The sequence below is a fragment of the Eupeodes corollae genome, chromosome 3, assembly GCF_945859685.1.
Source record: "Eupeodes corollae chromosome 3, idEupCoro1.1, whole genome shotgun sequence".
Classification (NCBI taxonomy): Eukaryota; Metazoa; Arthropoda; class Insecta; order Diptera; family Syrphidae; genus Eupeodes; species Eupeodes corollae.
In genome coordinates, this window is record NC_079149.1 from 94,188,635 (window position 1) to 94,216,434 (window position 27,800).

Below are 27,800 nucleotides of genomic sequence, written 5' to 3' on the forward strand. Positions count from 1 at the left end.
CAAAAAAAACAAATTTTTGTAAATGTAAATAATCCATTTTTGGGTGTGTGTTTTCTTCTATGTTTTATATTTGTTGATTTTTGGTAATGTCTCTTGCGACTCTGTGGTCATTAAAAAATAAATTACAAAAAAATCAAAAAAACAAAAAAAAAAAATATGGAAATATCAGGACTAAATTTCCCACCGGATCACAGTGCAACAGCTTTATCGGCTGCCACCGGACTTATTGCACCTATGTCCATGCAGAGTTTGGTCTCGTTGAGTGCTCTTAATCCGTCACAGCATCAATTCCATCATCCGCACCATCAGCATTTGACGCATCAGCATTTGAGTGCAGCTGTTCCGGCAAGTCCAACACAACCCATTCCAGCACAATTGGCAACCACTCAACCTGGATCGACAACATTATGTAAGTACCTACCCATGATTTCTTTTTTGAAAAATATTTGTTTTTTTAATTTTATTTTTTAAAACAAAAACAAAATACCTACATACAAACATAGATATTTATTTTTGACTAACATATTTTTTTGGTATTTTTGTAAATTTGAGTGAAAGCTAATTTTCAGTATTTTGACAGATGATGGCTTTTTTGTTTTAAAATTTTTGGCAGAAACTTATAATTACTTGGGGCATTTGGCATTTTTTTGCTATGATTTAACGAGCTTGTAAAGGTCTTCAACCATAAATTTGTATTTAATGGTTAAAAATAAAAATAAATTACATATTTTAAATTTCTGTGTAAATGAAGAATTTCCATTTTTTTTTTTTTGTTGTTTTTAATGAAGCTGTCAACTGTGTGTCAATAGTTACGAATCAGTTTGAAAAGCTTTTTGGGTTAATTTTATTTGTGTTTGTTTTTTTATGAAACGATTTATGACTTTTCAGATATTCTAGGAATTTTATTTTTAAAAATTATTGGCTTATTTCCATTATTGACACTTTTAATTTTTATTTATTAAATTTCCGGAAATGTTTCATTGTACTTTAGTAAAAATAAAATATGATCAAATATTTCTTGGAATGCTGTCAGTTCACATTGATCTGAGCCCTGGGATCAATCTAAGCAATTTGATATTTGGGATGATAACCTAAATATTGTTTTCGGGAATAACTTTATTTGTAGATTAAACACAAGAAAAGAAGATTGATACCTTACACAGTTTGACAAGGATTTGTTCGTCGCATTACATAAGCACTTTCCTATCATGATTTGAGATATTACTTTTAAAAACACACATATTAGCATGCGAAAGATAGGTCCAAAGAATTAATTTGACACGTCATCCTAAGCAATTCTTCAAATTTCCGCAAAAATATTCCTATTGGCTTTTTATAAAATGTCAATTTAAGGAGGGTTTGATAGGATGAAGTCTAAAAAAATAAGATGAAATATTAACTTAAAAACAATCAAACCATATTATACATCATTCAGGGTCGGGTCTAGATTTTTATCAGAAAGGGGGGGGGGGGGTCAAGCGCTTAACATAAATATGAGTTAATTAATATGAACCGCATAAAAACGTTCTTTAATGTTCTGATAATAATAATTAATGAAATTTAAACAACATAATATGTATCTTAACCTTACATTTGCATACATATTTCAAGGGCTAAAGTGACAATTTCAGTGAGTATGTTTTTTACTTACTTACTTAAGATGGCGCTACAGTCCTGTGTGAACTAGGGCCTCACCCAACAAACTTCTCCATCTAGCTCGGTCCCTAGCTAGATGTCTCCAGTTTCGCGCTCCAAGTTGGGTGAGGTCACCTTCCACTTGTGCGCGCCACCTGATCCGCGGTCTTCCTCTACTGCGCTGTCCTGTGGGTGCGGATTCGAAGACTTTCCGGGCCGGAGCATTGGTTTCTATGCGCTCTACGTGACCCAGCCATCTTAGTCGTTGGACTTTTACTCTTCTGGCTAAGTTTACGTCGCTGTACAGCCCGTACAGTTCGTTGTTCCATCTTCTCCTCCACTCCCCTTCGATGCATACGGGACCGTAGATCACACGAAGAACTTTTCTCTCGAAGCGACCCAAGGTGCTTTCATCCGCTTTTGTCATGGTCCATGCTTCTGCACCGTATAGCAGGACGGGGATGATAAGGGTCTTAAATAGCAACACTTTGGTCCCTCAATAGAGGACTTTACTACTCAATTGCTTTCTTAGTCCAAAGAAACAGCGGTTAGCAAGAGTAATTCTGCGTTTGATCTCAGCGCTGGTGTTGTTTTCTGCGTTTACAGTGGAGCCTAGGTAGACGAAGTCCTTGACTACCTCAAATTTACGTCTGTCGATTGTGACGTTTTGACCAAAACGTCGGTGTTGTATGTCCTTTCTAGACGACAGCATGTACTTCGTTTTGCCCTCATTAACCGTTAAACCCATTTTTGCCGCTTCTGCCTCAATACTCACAAAAGCCCCATTGACATCACGCTGAGTTCTTCCGATTATGTCAATGTCATCAGCATATGCCAATAATTGGACAGGCTTTTGAAAGAAAGTGCCTCTAGTGTTGACGTGTGAGCTCTGCACTATTCTTTCAAGCACGATGTTAAAAAAATCGCATGACAGCGCATCACCTTGTGTAAAGCCTTTTTTGACATCAAAAGGTTCTGTTAAGTTGTTTCCAACCTTTATGGAGCAGAGTGAAATCTCCATGGTCATCCTGCACAAACGGATGAGTTTGGCAGGGATGCCAAAACTAGACATGGCTCTATACAGCTCGTCCCTGTAGATGCTGTCATATGCGGCCTTGAAATCGATGAAAAGATGGTGGGTGTCGATTTGGTGCTCTTGAGTTTTTTCCAGGATCTGCCGTAATGTGAATATTTGATCAACTGTGGACTTTCCTGGTCTAAAACCACACTGATAAGGACCTATGAGGTTGTTGACGATGGGCTTTAGACGTTCACATATTACGGCAGAGAAGATTTTATAGGCGATGTTAAGTAGACTTATTCCTCTATAGTTGGTGCAGTTTAGAGGGTCTCCTTTTTTCAGGATCGGGCAAACAATACTGAGGTTCTATTCATCCGGCAAGTTTTCTTCCGACCATATCTTACAGATAAGTTGGTGCGTGCTCCTAACCAGCTTATCCCCAGCTGCTTGAAAGAGCTCGGCATTCAAGCCATCTGCTCCAGCGGCTTTATTAGACTTCAACTTAGATATGGCAATCTTTACTTCGTCTAAGTCGGGAGGACGGGATTGTTGGCTTTCGTCGTCTATATCGAATGGGTCATCCTGCCTGACAGCGGAATTCAGTTCTTCATCGCCGTTATACAGTCTGCAGAAGTGGTCCTTCCATATCCTCAGCATTGACTGCGGTTCCACTATGATGTTTCCACTTTCGTCTTTGCAGCCTTCGGTTCTAGGTTTATGTACCTGTGAATTTCGTTTTACTTGTTCATAAAACTTTCGAACCTCATTCCTGCTTTTATACCTCTCAACATCTTCGACCGCACGCTTCTCATGCCCTCTCTTTTTCCTTCTGAGAAGTCGGCGTTCCTCTCGCCTCTTCTGCTCATAGAGCTCACTAGCAGCTCTCGTCCTTTTATGCTAACCGGCAAAGAGTTAAAAAGGCGAATGCTGTGAACGAAGAACAACCGTGAGGAAATAAGATATCTAAAAGTTGGAATAACTAGATTATTTGTTCTTGACGATGTACAGAACTCAATTTTTTCATAAAGGTACTTAGGTGTTCTTGTGCAAATAATTCTGTGGAGAGATACAAATACGGAAATTTACGTATTCGACCATAATGCACTTAAAAATTTTTTTGCTGATAGCAGAGATATGGTCATATCGGCGAATACCATAAACGGGGCGAGTCATGTCATTAAGCGCCACACGTAGTTTGTATTCAGATTAAGAATCCAGTTTCGGATACACGACTTCAGAAAAGGAAATGATTGGTACGAGTAGAGTTCTCATAAGACGAAGTTTTGTTTCTTGAGGAGTAAAAGACATAAAAGACAATGACATAATTTATATGGTCTCTGCAAGAGAGATCCCTAGAGATTTTGAATCCAAGACTGGTCACAGAATCTACAAAACTAACATGGGCACTATTCAAAGTAATGGAAGTTAGATCTCTATGGTTGTATGTCTTCTTAGAAATTAGTAAGGCTTGACTTTTATTGGGATTAAGCACTAGACCATTTTCCTTAGCCCAGTTAGAAATTCTCTCAAGATCTTCATTAACGCGAAAGACAAGATCCTCTATTAAACCGATTCTACGTGAGAGATAAATTTGTACATCATCTGCATATAGATGAAAAGAGACGTGCTCACAAACCGAAGGCAAATCGTTGATAAAGGCACAAAACAAAATTGGTCCCAGAATAGAGCCTTGTGGCACGCCCATCTTCAAGTACGTATGTGCTGAAAAATTGTTTCCAACACATACACGCTGATTTCTGTTACACCAATAACTACCAATGAGACGAACAGCTGAATTCGAAAAACCAAAGTAGTGCTCAAGTTTTTGACAAAGAACTCGATGATCAACTTTGTCAAAAGCCTTCGAGAAGTCCAATAGGCACAGTACTGAGATATTGTCCTTATCGTATTCGAGTCTTATATCCTCTAAGATCTTTACCATTGCTGTAGAGCAGGAATGGTTAGCTCTAAATTCAGATTGGTATGGAGACAGCAATCTTTTGGACGTAAAATGGTCAATAATTTGTTTAGAAAGGATTTTTTCGAGAACTTTGGACATGCAAGGTAAAATGCTTACTGGCCGGTAGTCGGTGAGTTCGGAAGGTGTGGGCTTTTTCGGAACAGGAGTTATCCTGGCTGCTTTCCACGCAATAGGAAACGTAGAAGTGACAATACAGTGATTAAAAACATGAGTGAGAGCGTTAATCAAGCAGGGTAGGACAAGTTTCAAAAATCTTAGCGGAATACCGTCTTCGCCTATAGCTTCGGACCTCAAGGATTTAAAAGTTCGTATAATTTCGTCTTCAGTTACCGTCTCAAAGCAAAAATCGTTAACTCCATCATAAAGTAAGCCAGCCTTGGGCTCAAAGCTAGTAGCTAATTGCTAATTGAAAAAAAAAACTTGAAAAAAAAACTTTATATTTCCCAGGCAGGGTTTGAACCCAAGACATCTGGTAAGACAGTTCAGGGCACTAACCATCCCGCCATGGATACTAAATAAAACATATATAAAATATTTTTTTCGAGGTAATTATCGACCACTTTTTGACACTTATTGGGCGGTATCTCGGCCATAACTTGACGAATATTGGTTTCTACGTGCTCTAGAGTTAAAGGTTTTCTTGCATAAACACGTAGCCACACACAAAAAAATCCAGTGGTGCCAAATCGCTTGATCTTGATGGCCAGTTGAAATCGCCATGATGAGAAATTAAGCGGTAAGAAAATGGCTCTTGCAAGAGAGTTGGAAAAATCGCCGTCCACCGCCTGTTTGTTAAGCACCCATTCGACGTATCTACGACTTTGTGAATGGTCAGCTGGTTTGAGTTGCTGTATGAGCTGGACTTTATATGGATGTAGGTTCCAAATGTGTCGTAAGACAGTCCTAATTCCTGAGAACAACGACGAGAAATCTACTCATTTGGGTCTTCGGCTCTACTTTCCCTTACAGCATCGATATTTTCAGTGATACGAGCGAAACGATGCACAAGTCTTACAATATACAGTACTGTGCAAAACATTTGAAATTGTCACCGCTATAAAAAACGAACATTCGTATGTACAAACGTTGTTCCAATTAAATTATTTTTATTGATTCAGACTTTTGTATATGTCACCTTTCTGTTCATAATCTTCAAGTACTGAAATATAATAAAGATTTCAGCTGTGCAAAACATTTGCAACTACAGCCCATTTCACTTTTTGTCTCATTTAAATACGTTTATACTTGTAGTTTAATTTGTTTAGTTAGTTTTTGCGGGGACTTTGGTGGATAAAACTATTTTTTTCTGAAAAAATTCTTTATAAATTGAAAAAAAAAGGTTTTGTTTTAAAACGGTAAAAATAAATAAACATCGGGTTTAAAATTCCGAATTTTGAGTGATTTCGAAAAAGTAGCATCACAAAAAGAAATTTCAAAAAATATTCCATTCAAAAATCAACTATTTGGAGAATCATCAAAAGTAAAAAGTTGTTATTCCATCACACAGCAAAAGATGATTAAAAAATAACAAATTTCTTCCGAGGAAAACCCACGGAATAATCCAGTTAAGGGGGTATTCTGGTCTAGAGACATGAATTTTATGTAATTTTTGAAGTGCTGTAGAAAAAAGCAAGCTACAATTTTACCATCAATTTTTGTATACATTATTTATTCACATTAGAAGCATACAAAAAAAAATAAAAAAGTAAAAAAAAATAAAAATTCCGTTAGTTATCAGCTGATAGAGTAGTGCGTCTCAAAAATTTGGTACGTGACCATACCCACGATTTTAACTCTCCTAGAAATCTGAAATCAAAAACTAAAAAAGATTATTAATCTACAATAATGTCGCAATGTCTGGAACTACGGAAAAGTTACAAACATTTTTTTTTACAAAATGGCGGCTGTCTAAAGAAAAATACAAAAAATTTACCATTTTTTTGAACATTCTTCGATTTGTTAAAAATAGTAAAAATAAAAATTTGGGGATGGCCGTAGTTCCGGACGTAGACAAGTCCCTAAAGAAGACTTTCTTAAAATTTCAAGTAAATCGGTTCGGCAGAACCTGAGAAATCGTGGGTATCAGATTCAAAAAGACAGTTCTGAGAAAAACGCGTTTAAAGTACCCCATTATGTCTTTTGTTCTATTAGTTGCAGCCCAACCGATTTGGATGGCTGCTCAGCAAAATACTTATTTCTCCGAAAATAATTTGAATTTGGGAAAATCCTCTAGTAGACATATTCTTAAATAGTTAAACTATGAAAATATGAAAAGAAAAAAAAATCGATTTTTTTTAATTTCTAGACCAGAATACCCCCTTAAGCAAAAATTGAACTTGGGTTACCCATTGACCCATCAACTATCAGACGTCGCGCACTGCAGGCCGGATTGCGTTGTTTTCAAATAGTGAAAGACCCATTTATTTAAAAAAAAAAGTGGAAGCTCGTTTGGCTTTTCCAAAAACTCATCTCAATTGGAGTCCCCAAAAATGGGAAACAGTCTTACTTTCTTACGAATCAATCGATTGGGTGGAAACCAACATGTCAGAAGACTAAGAGGTGAAATGCTACATTAAAAATACACTAAACGGACGGTCAAACATGGAGGTGGTTCAATTTTGGTCTTTGGCTGGTTCTCTAGTTAACGAGTCAGGCAAATTCGACAATCTTTGTATCACCATGCTGCCTTATGCCCATTGGGAAATGGACGTTTCAACAAGACAATGAATCCAAACACAACTCGAAGTTGGCCACAAAGTGGATTACAGAAAAAAAAGATTGGGGTTTTACCATGGCCAGCCCAATCCCCAGACTTAAACCCAATAGAGAACCTGGGAGAAATTTTGAAGAGAATAGTTTGAAATTTAGATGTGATTTCTAAGTTGCAAATGTTTTTCACAGCAATTTTACCAACTATTAAAGTATTAAGTGATTTAATTTTTTTTTAAGCAAAGAATGTTAATTTTCCTTAAAACAATTATAACGTATTATCAAAAAAGTTTAAAAAAAAAACTAAAAAAAGAACTTGCCTGTTTGATTTTCTAAACAATTTTTTTTAATGAAATATGTTGATGGTTCTAGTTGCAAATGTTTTGCACATTACTGTATGTAGCCAATTAAATCACTTCAAATTTCTTCACAATTTTGCCAGATCACTATTTTTGTTGTAGATTTTAATAATTTGTATGCGTTGTGCGATGTTTAAGCGAACCATTTTCGAAAATGTCAAGATCTTAATTAAAAAAAAAAAAAATTGGTACATACAGTTTTTGTACCGAATCCAAACGCCTACTTAAGATTTAACTTTTCATGACAAGAGTTACTTTTGGATAGATTGTCAAATCCTCGCAAGAGGCAGTATCCGCAAAAAAAAAAAATTTAGGTGGCTGGGATTAAACCCTACTTCCTACACTCTAACCATCAAGCCACAGGCACTATTTGTCATATTACATTATAAAGTTAAAACAAAAATTTGTATGTAAGGCTTTTTGATGCTATATAAGTTTATAAGTAATAGTATTTGTGTCAGTTAAATTTTGGATGGTTTGAAAGATCTATAATCCCTGTCCTCAAAATTTAGTTAAAATATACGCTGAGCTTTTTATGCTAAGCTGGTTCTTAACAGAAGAAAAAAAATTGATAATTAATAAAAAAATGTTGTAATCTATAAAAATAATGTTAGACACTTTTGTTTTTAAAAATTTGAGCAGATAGTTCAAATCGAAATTCGAATCTTAAATCTACACTAACAATTAACTTCAAAACATATTTTTTAAAATCATAAAGGTATTCGATTCAATAAGTTTCCCAAAACGTAATCAAAATTCAAATGATTTAAATTCATTAAATGCACTTACTTTAACATATAAGCCCAATCTTATTAATATAAAAAAAGGCTTTTGTTGAATTTTTTCAAGCAACTAAATATAGAACATGTTTTAGAAGCTGATTTTTAAAAACTTAAAAACCATTTCTCTAATCATTTTTTGCTTTCCTGAATCAGAATAATGTAAGCAGCAAAAAAGTATAAAAAACATTGCACAACGATTTCCTGAATATAATTAAAAGCAAATTATCCACTTAATTTGTTTTTTTGGTTTTATGTTGAAAACAAATGAACAAATTTTATAATTGCTTAATTCAGAAAAAAAATGTTAGCAAGTATTTTTACATTACCTACAAATAATTCTTTAAAAATTGATGTTTAAGCATCAAAAACGTTATATTAGGGAAGAAACTACATTTATAAAATTCAAAAACATGAATCTATTTTTTTAAAGTTCAAAAAACAGTCCGTTTTAGAACACGGGCCTAGTGACTATAACTTTCAATCATTCCTGTGTGCGAGTACTGTTGTCAGGGATGGAAGGGACCTACAGTTTTAAGCCGAATCCGAACGACAAATTTAAGAAAGCGCTTTTCATGACAAGAATTTCTCTTGGAGAATTTGTCAATTCCTCGCAAGATGCAGTACCTCATGCCACGGATACCTTTAGGTTAGGTTAGGTTATAGTGGTTGTCCAAGATGGAAACGGACACACTTAGGCCAGTTTAATGGCCCATTGTGATACCACAAGAATCTTAAGCCGTCCTCTTTAGCTCAATGGAACCAGTTTTAGTCCCTTACGAAACGTGAGAGGCTGGATTATGCTGATATGATTTAGATCGTTTAGATCATATAATAAGAATTCTCCTAGGTAATTCTTGCATTTTCGAACCAAAGCAGGGCATGTGCAGAGAAGATGAAGAACCTTTTCTTCCTCTTCGTCGTCCACACAGTTTTTGCAAAAGTCATTTGAGAATACGCCTAGTCTCGCGGCGTGCTTTCCCACTAGACAGTGTCCGGTTATGACACCTATTATCGAGCTTATGCGATCTGCTTAGGGAGACCAAGCACCTTGAACGTTTTAAATCCAGTGTTGGCCAGATGTTTTTTGTGGCTTGACACGTGGTGATGTTGGTCCACCTGGTGCCTGCCCTCCTCGCAGCGTCTTCCATTAGCAGCACTTTACAAGTAGCGATTGGTATGCCAGTACTTGCCAAACGTGGTAGGATGGGCTGTACTGTACCGTTCCTGGCGAGTTCATCTGCCTTACTGTTACTTGGAATGTCTCTATGGCCCGGCACCCAGCAAAGGTGAATATTAAACTGTTGCGCCATCTCCATTAGAGATGATCGACAGTTATGAACTGTTAAAGAGTTTGAAGAGACAGAGTCCAGAGCTTTGATAGCGGCCTGACTATCAGAGAAAATACGGATATCCGATGTTGATATCATGTTTTTAGGAGCCAGGACAAGACTTTTTTTATCGCCAAAAGTTCCGCCTGGAACACGCGACAATGATTGGGAAGGCGGAATGAGAGACTTAATTTCAGTCGTTCAGAGTACACTCCTCCACCAACCCCTTCTTTTATTTTTGACCCATCTGTGTAAAAATGGATTTAATCAACTTCCAAGAATGTCCTATCCTCCCAAAAAGATCTGGTAGGTATAGAAATCTGGAAGTTTCTGTCGAATTGTAGTTGGGGATGGTGTAGTCTGTATGCTTTGGAATTGATTCTAAGTACCTTAGAATTACGGAGTGGCCAATGTTGTTGTTAGTCCACTGCGACGAAACATTGAGGCGAATAGCAGAGCTTGCAGCTATTTGTTTGCTTAATATGTCAAGAGGTGTAAGGTAGAGTAAGGTGTCCAGTGCCGCAGACGGGGTCGTGCGAAGCAATCCACTTATACATAGGCAGGCTGAACGTTGGACTTTATTTAGCTTATCCCTCTTTATACCTTTCTCTAAAGCAGTCCACCATACTACCACACCGTACGTTAAAATCGGTCTGATTACCGATGTGTATAGCCAACGTGTGATTCTAGGTTGTAAACCCCATTTATTACCAATAGCTTTTTTGCAAGAAAAGAGAGCTACAGTAGCTTTTTTGACTCTTTCCTGTACGTTGCGTTTCCAATTTAGTTTTTTGTCTAAGACAAGACCAAGGTATTTAGTCTCGTCTCAGAATTTGAATTGGATTTCTTTAATATAGGGAGGGTTGACAAATGAAATTTATTATCTCCTCAAAAATTAGACCAAATCGGTTTTGTGTGGGTTAACACTCAGTCCACACCGATTAGCCCAAAGTATAAGTCTGTCTAAGGCATTTTGTAAGAGTTCTTTTAGGATGTTAAGATGCTTTCCAACGTCATCTGCAGATGCTATCACTCTGAAACCCTTAGCATCCAGACTAGTTATGATTTCATTCACCTCTTGGTACCAGAGGAGAAGGGATAGAACACCACCTTGCGGTTTCCCTCTACTAACGAATCGTCTACTAGAAGAGTTGCCCAATTTTGAGTTAATTATTCTGCTAGTAAGCATTAAATGAATTAACTCCCGAAGCCAACTCTCTACATTTAGAGATTTTAGTGCAGATGTGTTGAAGGCACCTTCGGTGCCAAGGAAAGCAACAACAGTGAACTCTTTATGATGGAGGGAATATTCGATGGTGCGTACTAAAGTGTGTAACGCTGTTTCCACCAATTTACCTTTACAGTTGGCATGTAATACTTGCCCTTAAATGGATATCAGTCAATCTTTCCAAGGTCTTAACAAGGAATGATGACAGACTTATAGATCCCTTCTAGAGGAAGCTTCCAGCTTCCTTCCGATATTAAGAACATACACATATGTATGTATAAAGCCATAATTCCTTGAGATTGCATATTACACACACAAAGAATTGTAATATTACGCTAAGCCCATTCTTAAATTACATTATTTTTTATTTTTTATATTGTGACAATGAATGTTTGGCAACTGACCAAATTAAACTTCCTTTTATAAAACAATTGAAATAATTTTACCTCAATTTTCGCTTGTAAGCCTCAAAAATCCCTTTCATTTTAAAGTGTGTGCGTTCCTTTTTGTTTTGTCATAACCGAAATATAAAAATGTTCACCTTTACATAAAACACAGGCTCGCATTCATACCTAAAGCCCATTTTAACCCAACAATTTTGTTATGGACATAACCAACCAACCAACCAACCAACTTACCGAATTGAACGCGATGCAAACGTGCGCTCATCAAAAGCAAAAGCAGAACCCGAAACAAGATATTATATCCTCGATAAGAATTTTTCATCGTAAAAATTCCAATATTAAACTCTGCAGCAACAAACAAAAGACAATAAAATGTTTACAGGAATACAAAGAAATACACATACACACACAGGATAAAGTAAAAACAAAAATGATGAAAAATAAACAGAAACCGAATGAAAAAAAAGAACAAAAATTCCTCTGAATCAGCCAAATGTCCTGCATATATAGACAGATATCCTTACCTGAGTGTCCAAAAAAAACGTCCTTGTTTTAATAAAAAGCCAAAACAATTCCTCTTCTCCCGTGCGTTTCTGTATGCCACCAATTCTCATAACCATTGGTATACAAGGATTGTGAGTCCTGGCAAAGGAAGATGATAAAAAAAAAAACAAAAATTCGATGTTACCTTTTCCGTTTTCATTTTATGACGGGGTTATAAAAGGACACAATCAAATTCATGGAAATATTTCGAAATATCCTTTTTATACTCGTTTCTGTTATTTTTTTTTCTTTTTTTTTTCTACAAAGCCGGATTGGTAGAGATGGAAAGATTCAATTTTATACAAAGCTGTGCTTCATAAAAAATAAGGTTATTATCTCTAAAAGTAAAACTTTTATTTTTTTTTTCCATATGATATTTTCTACAAACATACAAATATACGTTTACGTACAAAGTATGTACATATATTGGTTCCATGAAATGTGCTTCGCATGTTAACCCTATTTTATGAATCTGTGTAGTAGCTATCAATCCCTGTGTCATATTTTTGTTTGTTTTAATTTTATCTCGTAAAGCTTTTTAGACTTTTTTTTTGATCCCAGAACTACAATTTTTTGGTGTTTTAATTCAGGTCTTAAAATATGACATTTTATATTAAAATACTTTAAATAACTTTTCTGGTCCTTGGTCTCTTTTAGAAGGAAATAGTGTTTCATAAAATATAAAACAAGGAACCAAAAAATATCCTTATTAAACTAAAACATTATTTTCTAAGATCTTAAGAGTGGAAAAAATGAAGCAACATGAAAAAGTACTTTATGTTTCATTTTATAACTCACCCTTAGAAAACCACTAGAAAATTTTGAGTACAAATCTTAAGGAAAGTCCATAAGCTATTTCCTCCATCAGGTGGTTTCTAAGGTGCCTAAGGAATACTCGAATGTCTTATACGCGAAAAATTAGGTTATATTTGCTTTTAGGTATACAATTTTCTGTGGGCAAGAAATATGACATGTATTTCAAATTTAAAGGAAATCCCCAAATGGGTGATTTATCTAAAGCAAATATCATAATTTATTCAATCTGGGACTCATGTCAGAAAACATATTGATGGATTTGAATTGTGTATACGTTAATATGATGATCTTCCATTAATTCTTATTATATGAAGCCCAATATTCATCGATTTTTCTATTAAAGTATAATGAGAAAACTACCAACAAAAAATATTTCACGTCAGTTATCCGTTAGTCAGGTCCAAACCAATTGCAACTAGAATAAGCCATTTAGCGGTTTGTTTTTGAATCGTATGTTATTTTGACAATAACAACTGGTTTCCACTTGAAATTTGACAGAAAGACATAATTATTTTTGATAATGTCCCCGTTTTGTTAACTTCATCTGGGAGACTACTCTTTTGATAATCCCAGTGAACTAGCTAAAAAGGATATTAAATATCTTCTTCGCTTTATAAAAAGCTCAAAATGGGTCGACAAGTAAAAAGAAATTCTCCAGATTCATGTGGTATCACAATGGGCCTTTTCTTTTGGCTTAAGTCCAACAATAACCCGTGCTTTAAAGACATAAGCAGGCACGTGAACAATCACAGATGAAGAATCCCTTAATCTGTTATTAGACACCCACTTTCCAGGTAGCTCTAACATACTCAACGACTTAACATCAGGGTCTAAAGCTTCTACAAGCGATTTAGTTGATCTAATAACGCGGGAAAAACTGCAATGGGCCATAGACAGCTTTGATCCATATAAATCTCCAGGACCAGACGGAATCATTCCGACCGAACTACAAAAATGCTCAGACATGATCATTCCACCATTCGAAATCATTCTGAAAAGCTGTTTAAGTTTAAAGCCTGGAGAATGGCAAGAGAAGTCTTCATTCCTGAAGCACGGAAACCCTCACACGTTATCTCTAAAGATCTACGACCAATCAGCTTATCATCCTTCCTTCTAAAAACCTTGGAAAGATTGATTGAAATTTACATCAGACATAACTTAAAACCATGTCTCATTTCCACAGCTCAACATGCTTACTCTAAGGGAAAATCAGTAGAATCAGCACTTCACTCACTGGTACGTACTATTGAACATTCCATCGAATACAAAGAATATAACCTGGTAGCGTTCCTAGATATTGAAGGAGCTTTCAACAACGTCAGTTACCAGGCGATCACAACAGCAATGGATAAGCTGAAATTAGGGAAGTCACTCATAGATCTTATAAGTCTCATGCTCAAAAGCAAGACAATAACTTCTTGCATGAGAAGTGTTACTACCACCAGATCGGTCAATCGAGGCACCCCCCAAGGTGTGGTCCTTTCAAATCTTTTATGGAACATGGTAGTAAACGACTTACTTACATCATTGGAAGCTGAGGGTTTCAAGGTGATTGCCTGTGCTGACAACTTTGCAATATCCGTATCTGGGAAGCACCCCCAAGTTCTCTCGGAACTCCTACAAAATACCTTAAATAGGCTAACAAAATTGGCTAAGCAATGTGGATTGGACGTCAACCCACACAAAACAGAATTAATACTCTTTTCGAGAAGATATAAAATTCCTCAGATTAGCCCACCCAAGATAAGAGGAATACCATTAAGCTTTTCCGATCAAGCTAAATATTTGGGCCTCATTTTAGACAAAAAACTAAATTGAAAGGCAAATATTGATGAAAGAGTAGAAAAGGCTCCTGCAGCGCTTTTTACTTGTAAAAAGGCCATAGGATCAAAATGGGGATTCTCCGCAAAAATAACCCAGTGGCTATACACTTCGGTAATCAGACCGATACTCATTTATGGAGCTGTCGTATTGTGGACTGCACTGGACAAGATGGTAAATCTAAATAAGCTCATCAAAGTCCAGGTCACCAGGTAACACCTCTTGACATCTTTTTCAAAATGGTGGCAGCCAACTCATGTGTGAGGCTTAGAGCCACCTCTCAATGGAACAGTAACAATACTGGACATACTACTATTCTAGACAGTTTCAGATCTATCCCAGATAGCTTAGACTATACCACCCCAAAAATGGTATTCGGTAAAAGCTTCCATGTGTCCATCCGTTCAAGATCCTCCTGGGAAGAAGAGAGACCCTTGGAAGACGATGCGGTACACTTCTATACAGCCGGTTCAAAGACCGATCACGGAGTTGGAAGTGGTATCTATTCGGAACAACTGAATCTCAGTCTATCATACAGACTTCCCAATCAATGTAATGTATTCCAGGTAGAAGTAATGGCGATTAAAGAAGCACTATCCTGGCTAAAAAGAAACGTTATATCTTGCAAGGATATACGAATCTTCTCGGACAGCCAAGCCGCTCTTAAATCTCTTGCGTCTGTCTCCACAAACTCTCAAATAGTCCACGAATGTCGATCATCTCTGAATGAGATGATGGAACAGTTTAATATTTACATTCCGGGAAATTGCAAAGCCGATGAGCTCGCCAAAAACGGAACACTTCTGCCTAATGTTAGACAAAAACATAACATAGGAACACCACTTGCTACATGCAAATATCTTCTCAAGCAATATGCTCTAGAAACAACAAATGCTAGATGGTCACAAAGTACCATCTGCCTAGCAACTAAGCAAATATGGTCAAGCATAGACTTAAAACGGTCAAAAGGCTTGATATCCCTGAGCAGACAAGTTATAAGCTCTACAATTGGAGTAATAACAGGTCACTGCCTCATAGGAAGACATGCTAGGGGTCTACACAGATGACTTCTGCAGAAGCTGCATGGACGAGGAGGAAGAGGAAACAGTCCAACACCTTCTGTGTACATGTCCAGCACTCTCCATTAGAAGGAATAGCTTTCTCGGTAATCCCTTCTTCGATTGACACAAAACGTCTCTCCAACTTTATTAAAAGTACGAAATAGTTTGTTTAAGTTCATTATTCTCCCATGAGTAACCTCATTAGTGGTATCACAATGGACCATTGAGGTCTACTTGCGTCAATGTCATCTGGACAGCCACTCCAACCTTACCTTAACTATCAGATGAGTTGGGGATGTCGGTTTGAACCTTTTAGACATTTGTGGGGAAGCAATTCTATACCAACAATTCCAATAGTATATGAGCCCGAAACCATCAAATAGGCTTTGAAAAATTGGAGTGATATAATATGCTACTGCGAATCAAATTAAACGCTGTTATAATTCCATAACAACGGTCAAAAAAGGTTTTTTTCCTCTTTTTTTTTTTCAAGATAATACGCGATATTCAAATTGATATAAATTTTAAATTATTTTATATAACATTCGAAAAAAACTTCAAAAGTGAATTTCACAAGTCTTTCAAAAATCTTAAAGAAACACTGAACCATTGAAGCTTGGACTGTTTTCAACAGAAAATGACAAAACAATATTTTAGTTCTATTCACGTAACGAATCTGTTGTCTAAACAATTCTACTAAATCAAGTTTTTGAAATATGTATGTTAAAAAATATAAAATTATTTTTTTAAAACGGGTATTTTAAAACCTGAGCAGATAGTTGAAATCCAAGTTCATATTAGAAAGCAGCATTAAAAATTAACTCCGAAACGTGTGTTTTTTTTTGTAAATATGAAAGTACTCAATCCAAGGTTTGCTCTTAACTTCAAATGAGGTCAAATAAAGACTCATAACTAATGAGAACGTTTAGGAACCAGTTAAGATACTAAATTGATTTAAATTATGTCTTCAAAAAAATCATCATGCAATTTAAACCAAGTTACAACGTTGCTAAAATAGTCCTAATTTTTACTGTGTGTTGTTAGATTTTGAGTATTAACTGATCCTTAAAAACCCCATTTTCAACTGTTTTTAGTATTTTGTAAGGGTCATATTTTAAAGATCTGATGTGATAGCAAAAATTAAATTAAATTCAAATTCAGAACAACTGAATCCTTTGAATCCTCCCGAAAAAAAGATTTTTTTTTTTCAAATGTAACTAACGGGAATGTTTCTTTTAATGATAAAACCATGGATTTTTTTCATAAAGTTTTTTTTTTGTATTTTAAATTTCTAATGTGATGATAGACACTTCATATAAAGAAATTTTAAATATGGTATACTCAGGCGTATACGTAATTTTTTATTATTTTAGTTCGTTTAAAATTCAAATTTTAGACTAAGAATTAATTTTTGTCCAAATTAATCAATTTCAGAAATGTTAACGTTGTTTTGACTTCCTTTTTGTTAAAAAACAAAAAAATACGACTCATTTTCATTTTAATTTAACGAAAAAACACAATCCTGCTACAGCAGCCAAATTTTTATAGAATATTGATGAAAATTGGTACAGACGTTCAGAAATTAAATTTAAAAAATTCCTTAAAATTCCAAGTTATTTTAGTCTCGATGGCTTTGTATTTCAAATTCAAATTTCAAATATTTTTATTCATGAGTTCAACATATTTTAAAATTCTTGCACTTCCCTTTAGTTCAAAGTCGAATATTGTGTTCCTAAAAGTGATTCTTAGTCGTAGGGTGTTTTGATCTTGAACTAATCACTATTTATTTTTTGAAATGATGATGAAATAGAAATTATTCTTGTCCAAAATAAAATAGGTTGAACTTAAAAACACACGTGTTAAAAAGTCATCGACAAAAAAAACATTATTTTAGGGTTTGTATTTTAAGTTTTTCAAATATACCTGCAAAAAAGTTTGTTTTCAAAAATTTAAACGCCATTTTAATAAAAAAAAACATCGATTTTCGAAATATTTATTTGAAAATTTTTGGAACGGTTTTTATTTGGATTGATTTTTTATATGTATTGAATTTTGTAACTTATGTTAAAATTTGACATTTTGATTTCGTAAAAAAATTATGACCTATTTTCAAGGTTCCAAAAACTTTTAATTTTTTTGAAAAACCAGAAATTAAAACAATGACATTTTTTTGATCAGAAAAAATTTAATTAAAACAGTATTAAAATCATTCAAATCGGTTGATTAGTTCTTGAGTATTGCCGCAGGGTACCCCTCTAGAACAATACACAAATATTTGTTTTAAAAGTCAAGTTAAATACAAAATTATCAAAAACTAAAAAAATATATGTTGGTTTGTTTTTGATTTTTACCAACAAAAATTTGATTGGGACTACTAGTCCAAGACTAGACGGGTGGAATCTAGGGACCAACTCTTTTCGACTTCTCTACCATCGTAATGTCAGGATTCATTAAAATCTCATTTTCTAAATTGTTTACGAATGCAAAACTTGCCATAACGTTCCTATATGTCAAAGTAAAAAAAATAACCCTTGTTTATAGACACTTCCTTAATTGACAAACAAATTATTAAATCTTTTTCCAACGCCATCACCGATACTCTTTTTAATGAAAAGTATCGTTCAGAAAAAATATTCTCGCAGACAAAAAAGTTAGTCAAGTTATTCTGCAGAACAAAAAATTAAAATTAAAAAGTGAAATTTTCGAGTAAAACCTAAAGAGCTTTGCGTGCTCTCTTAGAATATTTGGGACTTCTTGTCACTTGTTAACAACGACATCCTGTGTGTCTGCACCAATTTTCATCGATACGTCGATTTAATGTCATCGTTTACAATAGTTGCGTCTTCAACTGATAAAAAAATGGCGAGTTTTGCATTCGTATAAAACTCCTTAGATCCACTAGCTGAACCTTAAGAACCGTAAAAAAACCAAGTTGTTTGCTGAAAAAGCTGTGAAAAAAAATTGAGGGCTACTTTCCAAATTAGCATTTGATTAATCATCAAACATTTATTATTTAGACAATATAAAAATATATTCAAAAAAAAAAAAAATTAACCGGTTTCTTAGTTCCTGAGGAATTAAAAAAAATTAAGCTTATATGAGGGTTAGCCTTTTCGTAAGCTGCATGGATTTAATATTTTTCGAATTTAAAGTTTTGGGTTAATAGCGACTTTTGGAGATACTAGCGAGTTGAGCTAAAGGGTGATTTTTTTGAGGTTAGGATTTTCATGCATTAGTATTTGACAGATCACGCGGGATTTCAGACATGGTGTCAAAGAGAAAGATGCTCAGTATGCTTTGACATTTCATCAGGAATAGACTTACTAACGAGCAACGCTTGAAAATCATTGAATCTTATTACCAAAATCAGTGTTCGGTTCGAAATGTGTTTCGCGCTTTACGTCCGATTTATGGTCTACATAATCGACCAAGTGAGCAAACAATTAATGCGATTGTGACCAAGTTTCGCACTCAGTTTACTTTATTGGACATTAAACCAACCACACGAATGCGTACAGTGCGTACAGAAGAGAATATTGCGTCTGTTTCTGAGAGTGTTGCTGAAGACCGTGAAATGTCGATTCGTCGCCGTTCGCAGCAATTGGGTTTGTGTTATTCGACCACATGGAAGATTTTACGCAAAGATCTTGGTGTAAAACCGTATAAAATACAGCTCGTGCAAGAACTGAAGCCGAACGATCTGCCACAACGTCGAATTTTCAGTGAATGGGCCCTTAAAAAGTTGGCAGAAAATCCGCTTTTTTATCGACAAATTTTGTTCAGCGATGAGGCTCATTTCTGGTTGAATGGCTACGTAAATAATCAAAATTGCCGCATTTGGAGTGAAGAACAACCAGAAGCCGTTCAAGAACTGCCCATGCATCCCGAAAAATGCACTGATTGGTGTGGTTTGTACGCTGGTGGAATCATTGGACCGTATTTTTTCAAAGAAGCTGTTGGACGCAACGTTACGGTGAATGGCGATCGCTATCGTTCAATGCTAACAAACTTTTTGTTGCCAAAAATGGAAGAACTGAACTTGGTTGACACGTGGTTTCAACAAGATGGCGCTACATGCCACACAGCTTGCGATTCTATGGCCATTTTGAGGGAAAACTTCGGAGAACAATTCATCTCAAGGAATGGACCGGTAAGTTGGCCACCAAGATCATGCGATTTGACGCCTTTAGACTATTTTTTGTGGGGCTACGTCAAGTCTTAAGTCTACACAAATAAGCCAGCAACTATTCCAGCTTTGGAAGACAACATTTCCGAAGAAATTCGGGCTATTCCGGCCGAAATGCTCGAAAAAGTTACCCAAAATTGGACTTTCCGAATGGACCACCTAAGACGCAGCCGCGGTCAACATTTAAATGAAATTATCTTCAAAAAGTAAATGTCATGGTCCAATCTAACGTTTCAAATAAAGAATCGATGAGATTTTGCAAATTTTATGCGTTTTTTAACAAAAAAAAGTTCTCAAGCTCTTAAAAAATCACCGTTTATGTAGGATAAAGTTTATGAGATTGATTGTTAGTTGGGCTATATGGGTTTAACGTTTTTAAGGTACATAGCTTTCGAGTTTGGATTTAGTGGGGTCAACTAATTTTGATTTTTGTTTTGGAGTTATTAGATTGTACCGTTTAAATATCGCGGTTTTACGGTTTAAATTTCTCAATTCTCGTTTCCGTGGGGCCCGGGCCTGTAGTCCCCTCTAGCTCCTATTAATCCCGGCCTGCAAAGGACGTTCAGGGACAATATGCGAAAATCGATATTTTTGACATTTGTAGTTTTAAAAAAAAAATTTAAATTTTATACAGTTGTGTTCATAAAAATAGCAGTGCTCTACAAATAAAACAAAAAGGCCTTCATTATCAACTTTATAAAATATTTCATTAAACTTTTAATAACAAACTAAAACATTTTATTCATAATAAGATAAAATAAGTACTATTAATTTCTTACCGTTAGCTTTGTCACAGTAAAAACAGTTTTCAAAATATATGGCTGTTCATAAAAATAGCAGTGCATCACAAAGTACTAAATCTATTACGTAAGAAGTAGGAACAATTGTAATAAGTTATATAAAAATGTGTACAAATAATGATAGCTTACAAGTCCTTTATTGCATATCCACTGTTTTTATGATGCTTCGCATCTACGTGGCATCGAGTCCTCTAAAACCTAACACCTTTCGACTGGTATTGCTTTCCACGAATCACGCACTGCTTCCCACAAATATTTTGAATTTTAGGGTTTTGCTTTATGAATTGCATTCTTAAGGGGGTATTCTGGTCTATAAATTTAAAAAAATCGATTTTTTTTTCTCTTCATATTTTCATAGTTTAACTATTTAAGAATATGTCTACGAGAGGATTTCCCCAAATTCAAATTATTTTCGGAGAAATAAGTATTTTGCTGAGCAGCCATCCAAATCGGTTGGGCTGCAACTAATAGAACAAAAGACATAATGGGTACTTTAAACGCGTTTTTCTCAGAACTGTCTTTTTGAATCTGATACCCACGATTTCTCAGGTTCTGCCGAACCAATTTACTTGAAATTTTAAGAGAGTCTTCTTTAGGGACTTGTCTACGTCCGGAACTACGGCCATCCCCCAATTTTCATTTTTACTATTTTTAACAAATCGAAGAATGTTCAAAAAAATTGTAATTTTTTTTTATTTTTCTTTAGACAGTCGCCATTTTGTAAAAAAAAATGTTTGTAACTTTTCCGTAGTTCCAGACGTTGCGACATTATTGTAGATTAATAATCTTTTTTAGTTTTTGATTTCAGATTTCTAGGAGAGTTTAAATCGTGGGTATGGTCACGCCCCAAATTTTTGAGACGCACCACTCAATCAGCTGATAACTAACGGAATTTTGATTTTTTTTTTTACTTTTTTATTTTTTTTTCTTCTTCTTAAATGTAAATAAATAATGTATACAAAAATTGATGGAAAATTGTTGCTTGCTTTTTTCTTCAGCACTTCAAAAATTACCTAAAATTCATGTCTCTAGACCAGAATACCCCCTTAACATCCCCCCACAAATTTGCGGTGGGGTTTATGGTCGGGGGATTGAGCGGGTCACTCCATAACGGATAACCATGGTTTTGCATTTTTTGACGTATGCTTTGGGTCATAGTCCTGTTGGTTTACCCAAACCAACGGCATTTCCTCCTCAGCATAGGGTAACAAAACCTCCTCAAAAATGTTCACATACTCTATTGCATCCCTTATACCCCCAGGAGATAAATAGGCCCGACCCCGTAATATGAAAAGCAAGCTCATATCATAATTTTTCCTCCACCATGCTTCACTGTTTTTATAGTGTACCGTGGATAGTATGCTGCATTTTAGGGTCTTCTCACATATTCTCGACAACCATTGAACCCAAAAAAAGACGATTTTGCTTTCATCGCTCCACAGAACATTGCTCTATTTCTCTTTTGCCCATTCTCTATGTGCTTTAACAAACTCCATTCTCTTGGCCACATGCCTTTTCGTCAAGAATGGTACCTTGCGTGGAATTCCGGCTCGTAACTTCGCTTATTAAAGACGTCTTCGTATTGTGACAGCGCTAACAGACAGTTAATTATAAAATCAAAAGCACTGCTATTTTTATGAACACTCTATATCCAGAGAGTTTGAAATAATGGGTGTTCACCGGAAAAAGTAGAGTATAACTTCAAGCTTAAAGTCTCTAATATAATAACGAAAGACCGTTAGATGCAAATAACATGTACATTTTTTGTAAGAATTTCCGTTCTTAAAATAATTGACAATCTAATAAAATGTGAACAGCACTGTTATTTTTATGAACACAACTGTAACTTAAGTTTTCATTAAAACACCTTAAAAACTTCTTATGCTTTCTTGGGATATTAAGTGGACTTCTTGTCACTTGTTAACAACGATATAATAAGTATCTGCATACAAATTTTAATCAATACTTTTAGAGTCCCAGGAAGTCGATTTAACGTCACCATTCAAAATGACTGTTTCTTTTACTGAGCAAATGTTGTACCACGAGTTTTTAATCTGAACAAAATTTCATTGACCTAGGAGCTAAATCTAAAGGACAATAAGAAAACAAATATCCTCTTACGAAAGACGATTTTGCAATAATTTGAACATCAAACACAATAAAAAAATGTTCAGAAAATAATTATTTTATTCGGTTTATTATTAAAAAAAAAACTGTTCTATAAAGGGTACACCTTTTGAGCAATAAAAAATATATAAACCTTAAAGAGAGTATTATATAAAAATCCCTAAGTCAGTTTTTAACAAATTTTTGACCAAAAAACTCGTTTTTTAGTACTTAAAAATCATTTAAAAAAATTGTACCGCGAATCTGTTCAAAACTATTATGGCTGAATCACAAACACGCTTCAGCTTCGGCTTCGTCTGCGTTACGGTGGGCCTGCTTCGAGGTTGCTTTGAATAAAATTTCTATTACTTCATCCCTCCAAATAGCAAATATTTTGTTTGTTGACATTTTTTACAGCTGTTTAGCTGTCAGACAAAGCAATTGTTCAGATAATTGAACTAGAGCTTCCGTTTGGAGTCACATTACGTTCTTTTCCTTACGATTGTCAAACGAAACGTGAGGTCGAAGCTCCATTGTGAAAGCATACATTGAATTCCTATGGCTGAACCCGTAAACGTCAGGTGAAGCCGAAGCTGAAGCCTGTTTGTGATTCAGCCATTATTTTTACGTTTGAACTTAGTCAACCCACACGGATGGACTTGCCGAAATCTTCGTCATGTCATGTTCGATTAAAGTCTCGAGTTTAAAACCCTAAACGAATGCCACCGAAATCGTGCGATTCGCAGGATTTTAAAAAGTCACATGTCTTTCCGAATAAGCCCAAAACCAACACAGCACTGTCAAGCTGCATTCTGTCAATATTGATTTGGATTTATACACCCGAGTAACGAAAAATTGAATACTTCAGATATGCACCAGCCAGAGAAGCTGAAACTGACATTTATAATAAACGGTGATTTTTTAAGAGCTTGAGAACTTTTTTTTTTAAAAAAAACGCATACAATTTGCAAAATCTCATCGATTCTTTATTTGAAACGTTAGATTGGTCCATGACATTTACTTTTTGAAGATAATTTCATTTAAATGTTGACCGCGGCTGCGTCTTAGGTGGTCCATTCGGAAAGTCCAATTTTGGGTAACTTTTTCGAGCATATCGGCCGGCATAGCCCGAATTTCTTCGGAAATGTTGTCTTCCAAAGCTGGAATAGTTGCTGGCTTATTTTTGTAGACTTTAGACTTGACGTAGCCCCACAAAAAATAGTCTAAAGGCGTCAAATCGCATGATCTTGGTGGCCAACTTACCGGTCCATTCCTTGAGATGAATTGTTCTCCGAAGTTTTCCCTCAAAATGGCCATAGAATCGAGAGCTGTGTGGCATGTAGTGCCATCTTGTTGAACAACCATGTCAACCAAGTTCAGTTCTTCCATTTTTGGCAACAAAAAGTTTGTTAGCATTGAACGATAGCGATCGCCATTCACCGTAACGTTGCGTCCAACAGCTTCTTTGAAAAAATACGGTCCAATGATTCCACCAGCGTACAAACCACACCAATCAGTGCATTTTTCGGGATGCATGGGCAGTTCTTGAACGGCTTCTGGTTGCTCTTCACTCCAAATGCGGCAATTTTGCTTATTTACGTAGCCATTCAACCAGAAATGAGCCTCATCGCTGAACAAAATTTGTCGATAAAAAAGCGGATTTTCTGCCAACTTTTCTAGGGCCCATTCACTGAAAATTCGACGTTGTGGCAGATCGTTCGGCTTCAGTTCTTGCACGAGCTGTATTTTATACGGTTTTACACCAAGATCTTTGCGTAAAATCTTCCATGTGGTCGAATAACACAAACCCAATTGCTGCGAACGGCGACGAATCGACATTTCACGGTCTTCAGCAACACTCTCAGAAACAGACGCAATATTCTCTTCTGTACGCACTGTACGCATTCGTGTGGTTGGTTTAATGTCCAATAAAGTAAACTGAGTGCTAAACTTGGTCACAATCGCATTAATTGTTTGCTCACTTGGTCGATTATGTAGACCATAAATCGGACGTAAGGCGCGAAACACATTTCGAACCGAACACTGATTTTGGTAATAAAATTCAATGATTTGCAAGCGTTGCTCGTTAGTAAGTCTATTCATGATGAAATGTCAAAGCATACTGAGCATCTTTCTCTTTGACACCATGTCTGAAATCCCGCGTGATCTGTCAAATACTAATGCATGAAAATCCTAACCTCAAAAAAATCATCCTTTATTTTAATAGGCTAATAAAAAATGAAGAAGCCTTCAAAAAATACTCAAAAAAAAATAGATTTTTCACTCTTTTTGCTATTAAAACGATGGATTGCTGAATTTTCAAAATAAACAATACAAATAGCTGTAGGTTAATAGTAAAACAAAATGTCACTTAAAATCTAAGTTTCTATTCCTAGAAACACTACAATTTTTGGAGCTTTATTCTTAAATTCAAACAATTTTTCAAAATTAATAAAAATCTTTGTAATTGATTTAACCCTCGAATTAATTTTTATTTACACAGGGACTGGAACTGAAGCTCTAACAAGTCCATATGCTCAATCTCTAACGCATTTGACCAATGGTGCATTTGCAACGGCAACATCACCATTAACGGCCTCAGCACTTTCAGCAGCAGCGGCAGGAGTAGCTGGTAAGCAAATTGAAGGTTAGTTGTTAAATAGAAATTTTACTTATTGCCAAAAGATATTTGTTTTTTCCAAAATATATAAATCTTTGTGCGATAAGAAATATCTATTCAATTTCAATTCACTTTCAAGTTTAAAATTCAACAATCTTAATTTATTCTTTAAAGTGAGTCTTAACATTTCCTTTTTTACAAATTTCAGGACCCGAAGGAAGTAATCTTTTCATATACCACCTACCTCAGGAATTCAATGACACCGATCTCGCTTCAACATTTCTACCCTTTGGCAATGTGCTTTCAGCAAAAGTTTTCATCGATAAGCAAACCAATCTATCCAAATGTTTCGGTTTCGTTTCATATGATAATCCACATTCGGCAAATGCAGCTATTCAAGCTATGCACGGTTTTCAAATTGGAACTAAACGATTAAAGGTTCAATTGAAACGTTCCAAAGATGCTGCAAAGCCATATTAAGCACAAACTTGTTAGTTTTTTTTGAATTAGTATTTAATTTAAACAAAGCAACTGAGAAAAACGCACTAATTTTGTTTTTAATTTAATTTAAATTTTAGAAAATTCCAAAGTACATTGTGCCTTAGGCTAGATTTTAAGAAAACAAAATAAATAAATATGGAAATATTTATAAATAAGTAACTTGTATCTTATTTAATTTTGTACATATAGAATCAATATTGTGTGTGCAGCTATGTCAACTTTTTATGGGGAAAAACCGCATAACAAAAATATTTTTGTTATAAGAATTTAAAGTTAAATTAAACAAAATAAATCAAACTTAATGTTTGGTTAAATTTATTAAATGTAGTAAAATTAGTTCTTGGTGAAAAAGAAAGAAAATGGTACCAAATAATATACAAAAAGGGTTTCAAGTTAAATGGTAGCAATTATTTACACTTTTAAGAAAATAAAAATGAAATAATAAATAAAACACACAGAAAGCATTAAACATTTATATATTTTTAGTAAATAATAAAAGAATATTTAAAGGCATGGTTATTTAGTCCGTATTAAAAAACAAAAATATAAAAATATTGCATTTAAGAATAAAAAATAAAATAAATATTTAATTTTTTAAATAAAATAAAATTTGTTTTGTTCCAAGTTTAGATATAAAAGATTTAGATATAAAACTTTAAATACAAATTTTAAAAATACAACGTGCTTGAATGAAATATGAATTTCAGACCAAAGAATTGAAAAAAAAAACAATAAATTGATGAAAAAATTATTTTTAAAATCAAATTTTAAATCAAAGATAAAGTTAAAGCCAGTTAAAGTTATAAAGTCATTTTATTATAACTAATATTATTATTATTAATAATTGAACGAAAAATATGTAAAACATAGATTTTAAATACAATGAAAATATCTAAACCTTTATTTCATTTCATATTCTTATGTTACATTTTTAATTTTCAAATAATTTTTATTTTATTATAACAAAACAATAAAAGCAAATTTGAATTAATAGAAAAGTCTGCTACTAACACTTAAGAGAGCCAAATAATAAATTGTTTTAACTTATTTTAATTTTACAAACACAAAAATTAAATATTATTTTTAATTTACAGACTAAAATTATTACATAACAAACATAAAATAAATTATGTACTATTTACCAAAAAGAAAATTTAAAAAATTAAATTATTATGTGCATCATAATAATTTGAGGTATAATAAATTTTTAAAAGCTGTTGGATATATTATGCATACATTTGTTCATATTATGAACTGTACATTTACAAAGAGTAAAATGTTTTTTCTTTTTTAAATAATAATTTTAAAATTATAAATAGTTAAATTAATTTAAGAAAAAAATTATTTACACAGAGAGAAAAAATTGTTATTCGACGCAAGTGTACTTAAGGTAGTTGCAAAATACCTTTTTTTTAGCTGTTATTATTTAAAGTTATAAAAGAATTAGAATAATTATACAAAAATGAAAAATACACTAAATAATAAAAATTATTATATAGGAACCAAGATGGTATTTGTTTTTATTTTTTAAAAGAAGTAATTTAATTATAAAAGGTTATTTTTTAGCTATTATCTTTTTGGCAAAACTAGTTTTGCGGAAGGATTTAGTTTATCAAATATCCATGACAACCAGCTCGGTTCCTAGCTAGCTGTCTCCAATTTCGTACGCGAAGTTGGTTGAGGTCCTCTCCCACCTGGGTGCGCCACCTGAGTCGCGGTGTTCCTCTACTGCGCCATCCCTCGGGATTGGATTCGAAGACCTTCTGGGCTGGAGCGTTGAGTCCATCCGCTCTACATGACCTAGTCATCTAAGCCGTTGGGCTTTAATTCTTCTAAATAGGTCAGTGTGGCTGTACAGCCCGGACAGTTCGTCGTTATACCTTCTCCTCCATTCTCCAT

General features: G+C 34.6%; 1 protein-coding gene across 3 annotated transcripts in view; it reads left to right on the forward strand.

The window, feature by feature from the left end:
• Positions 1–27,409, forward strand: part of LOC129949693 (CUGBP Elav-like family member 2) — a 374,661-nt gene extending 347,252 nt beyond the window's left edge. Inside the window, exons 7-9 of one of the 3 annotated variants that reach the window (XM_056061290.1) lie at positions 170–409; positions 25,284–25,427; positions 25,609–27,409. In XM_056061290.1, coding sequence (XP_055917265.1) covers positions 170–409; positions 25,284–25,427; positions 25,609–25,880 — 656 coding nt within the window. In that variant the 3' untranslated portion in view covers positions 25,881–27,409. The remainder of the gene's footprint in view (positions 1–169; positions 410–25,283; positions 25,428–25,608) is intronic. The other 2 variants (XM_056061291.1, XM_056061292.1) reach the window with 2 other exon arrangements.
• Positions 27,410–27,800: the final 391 nt, after the last annotated feature.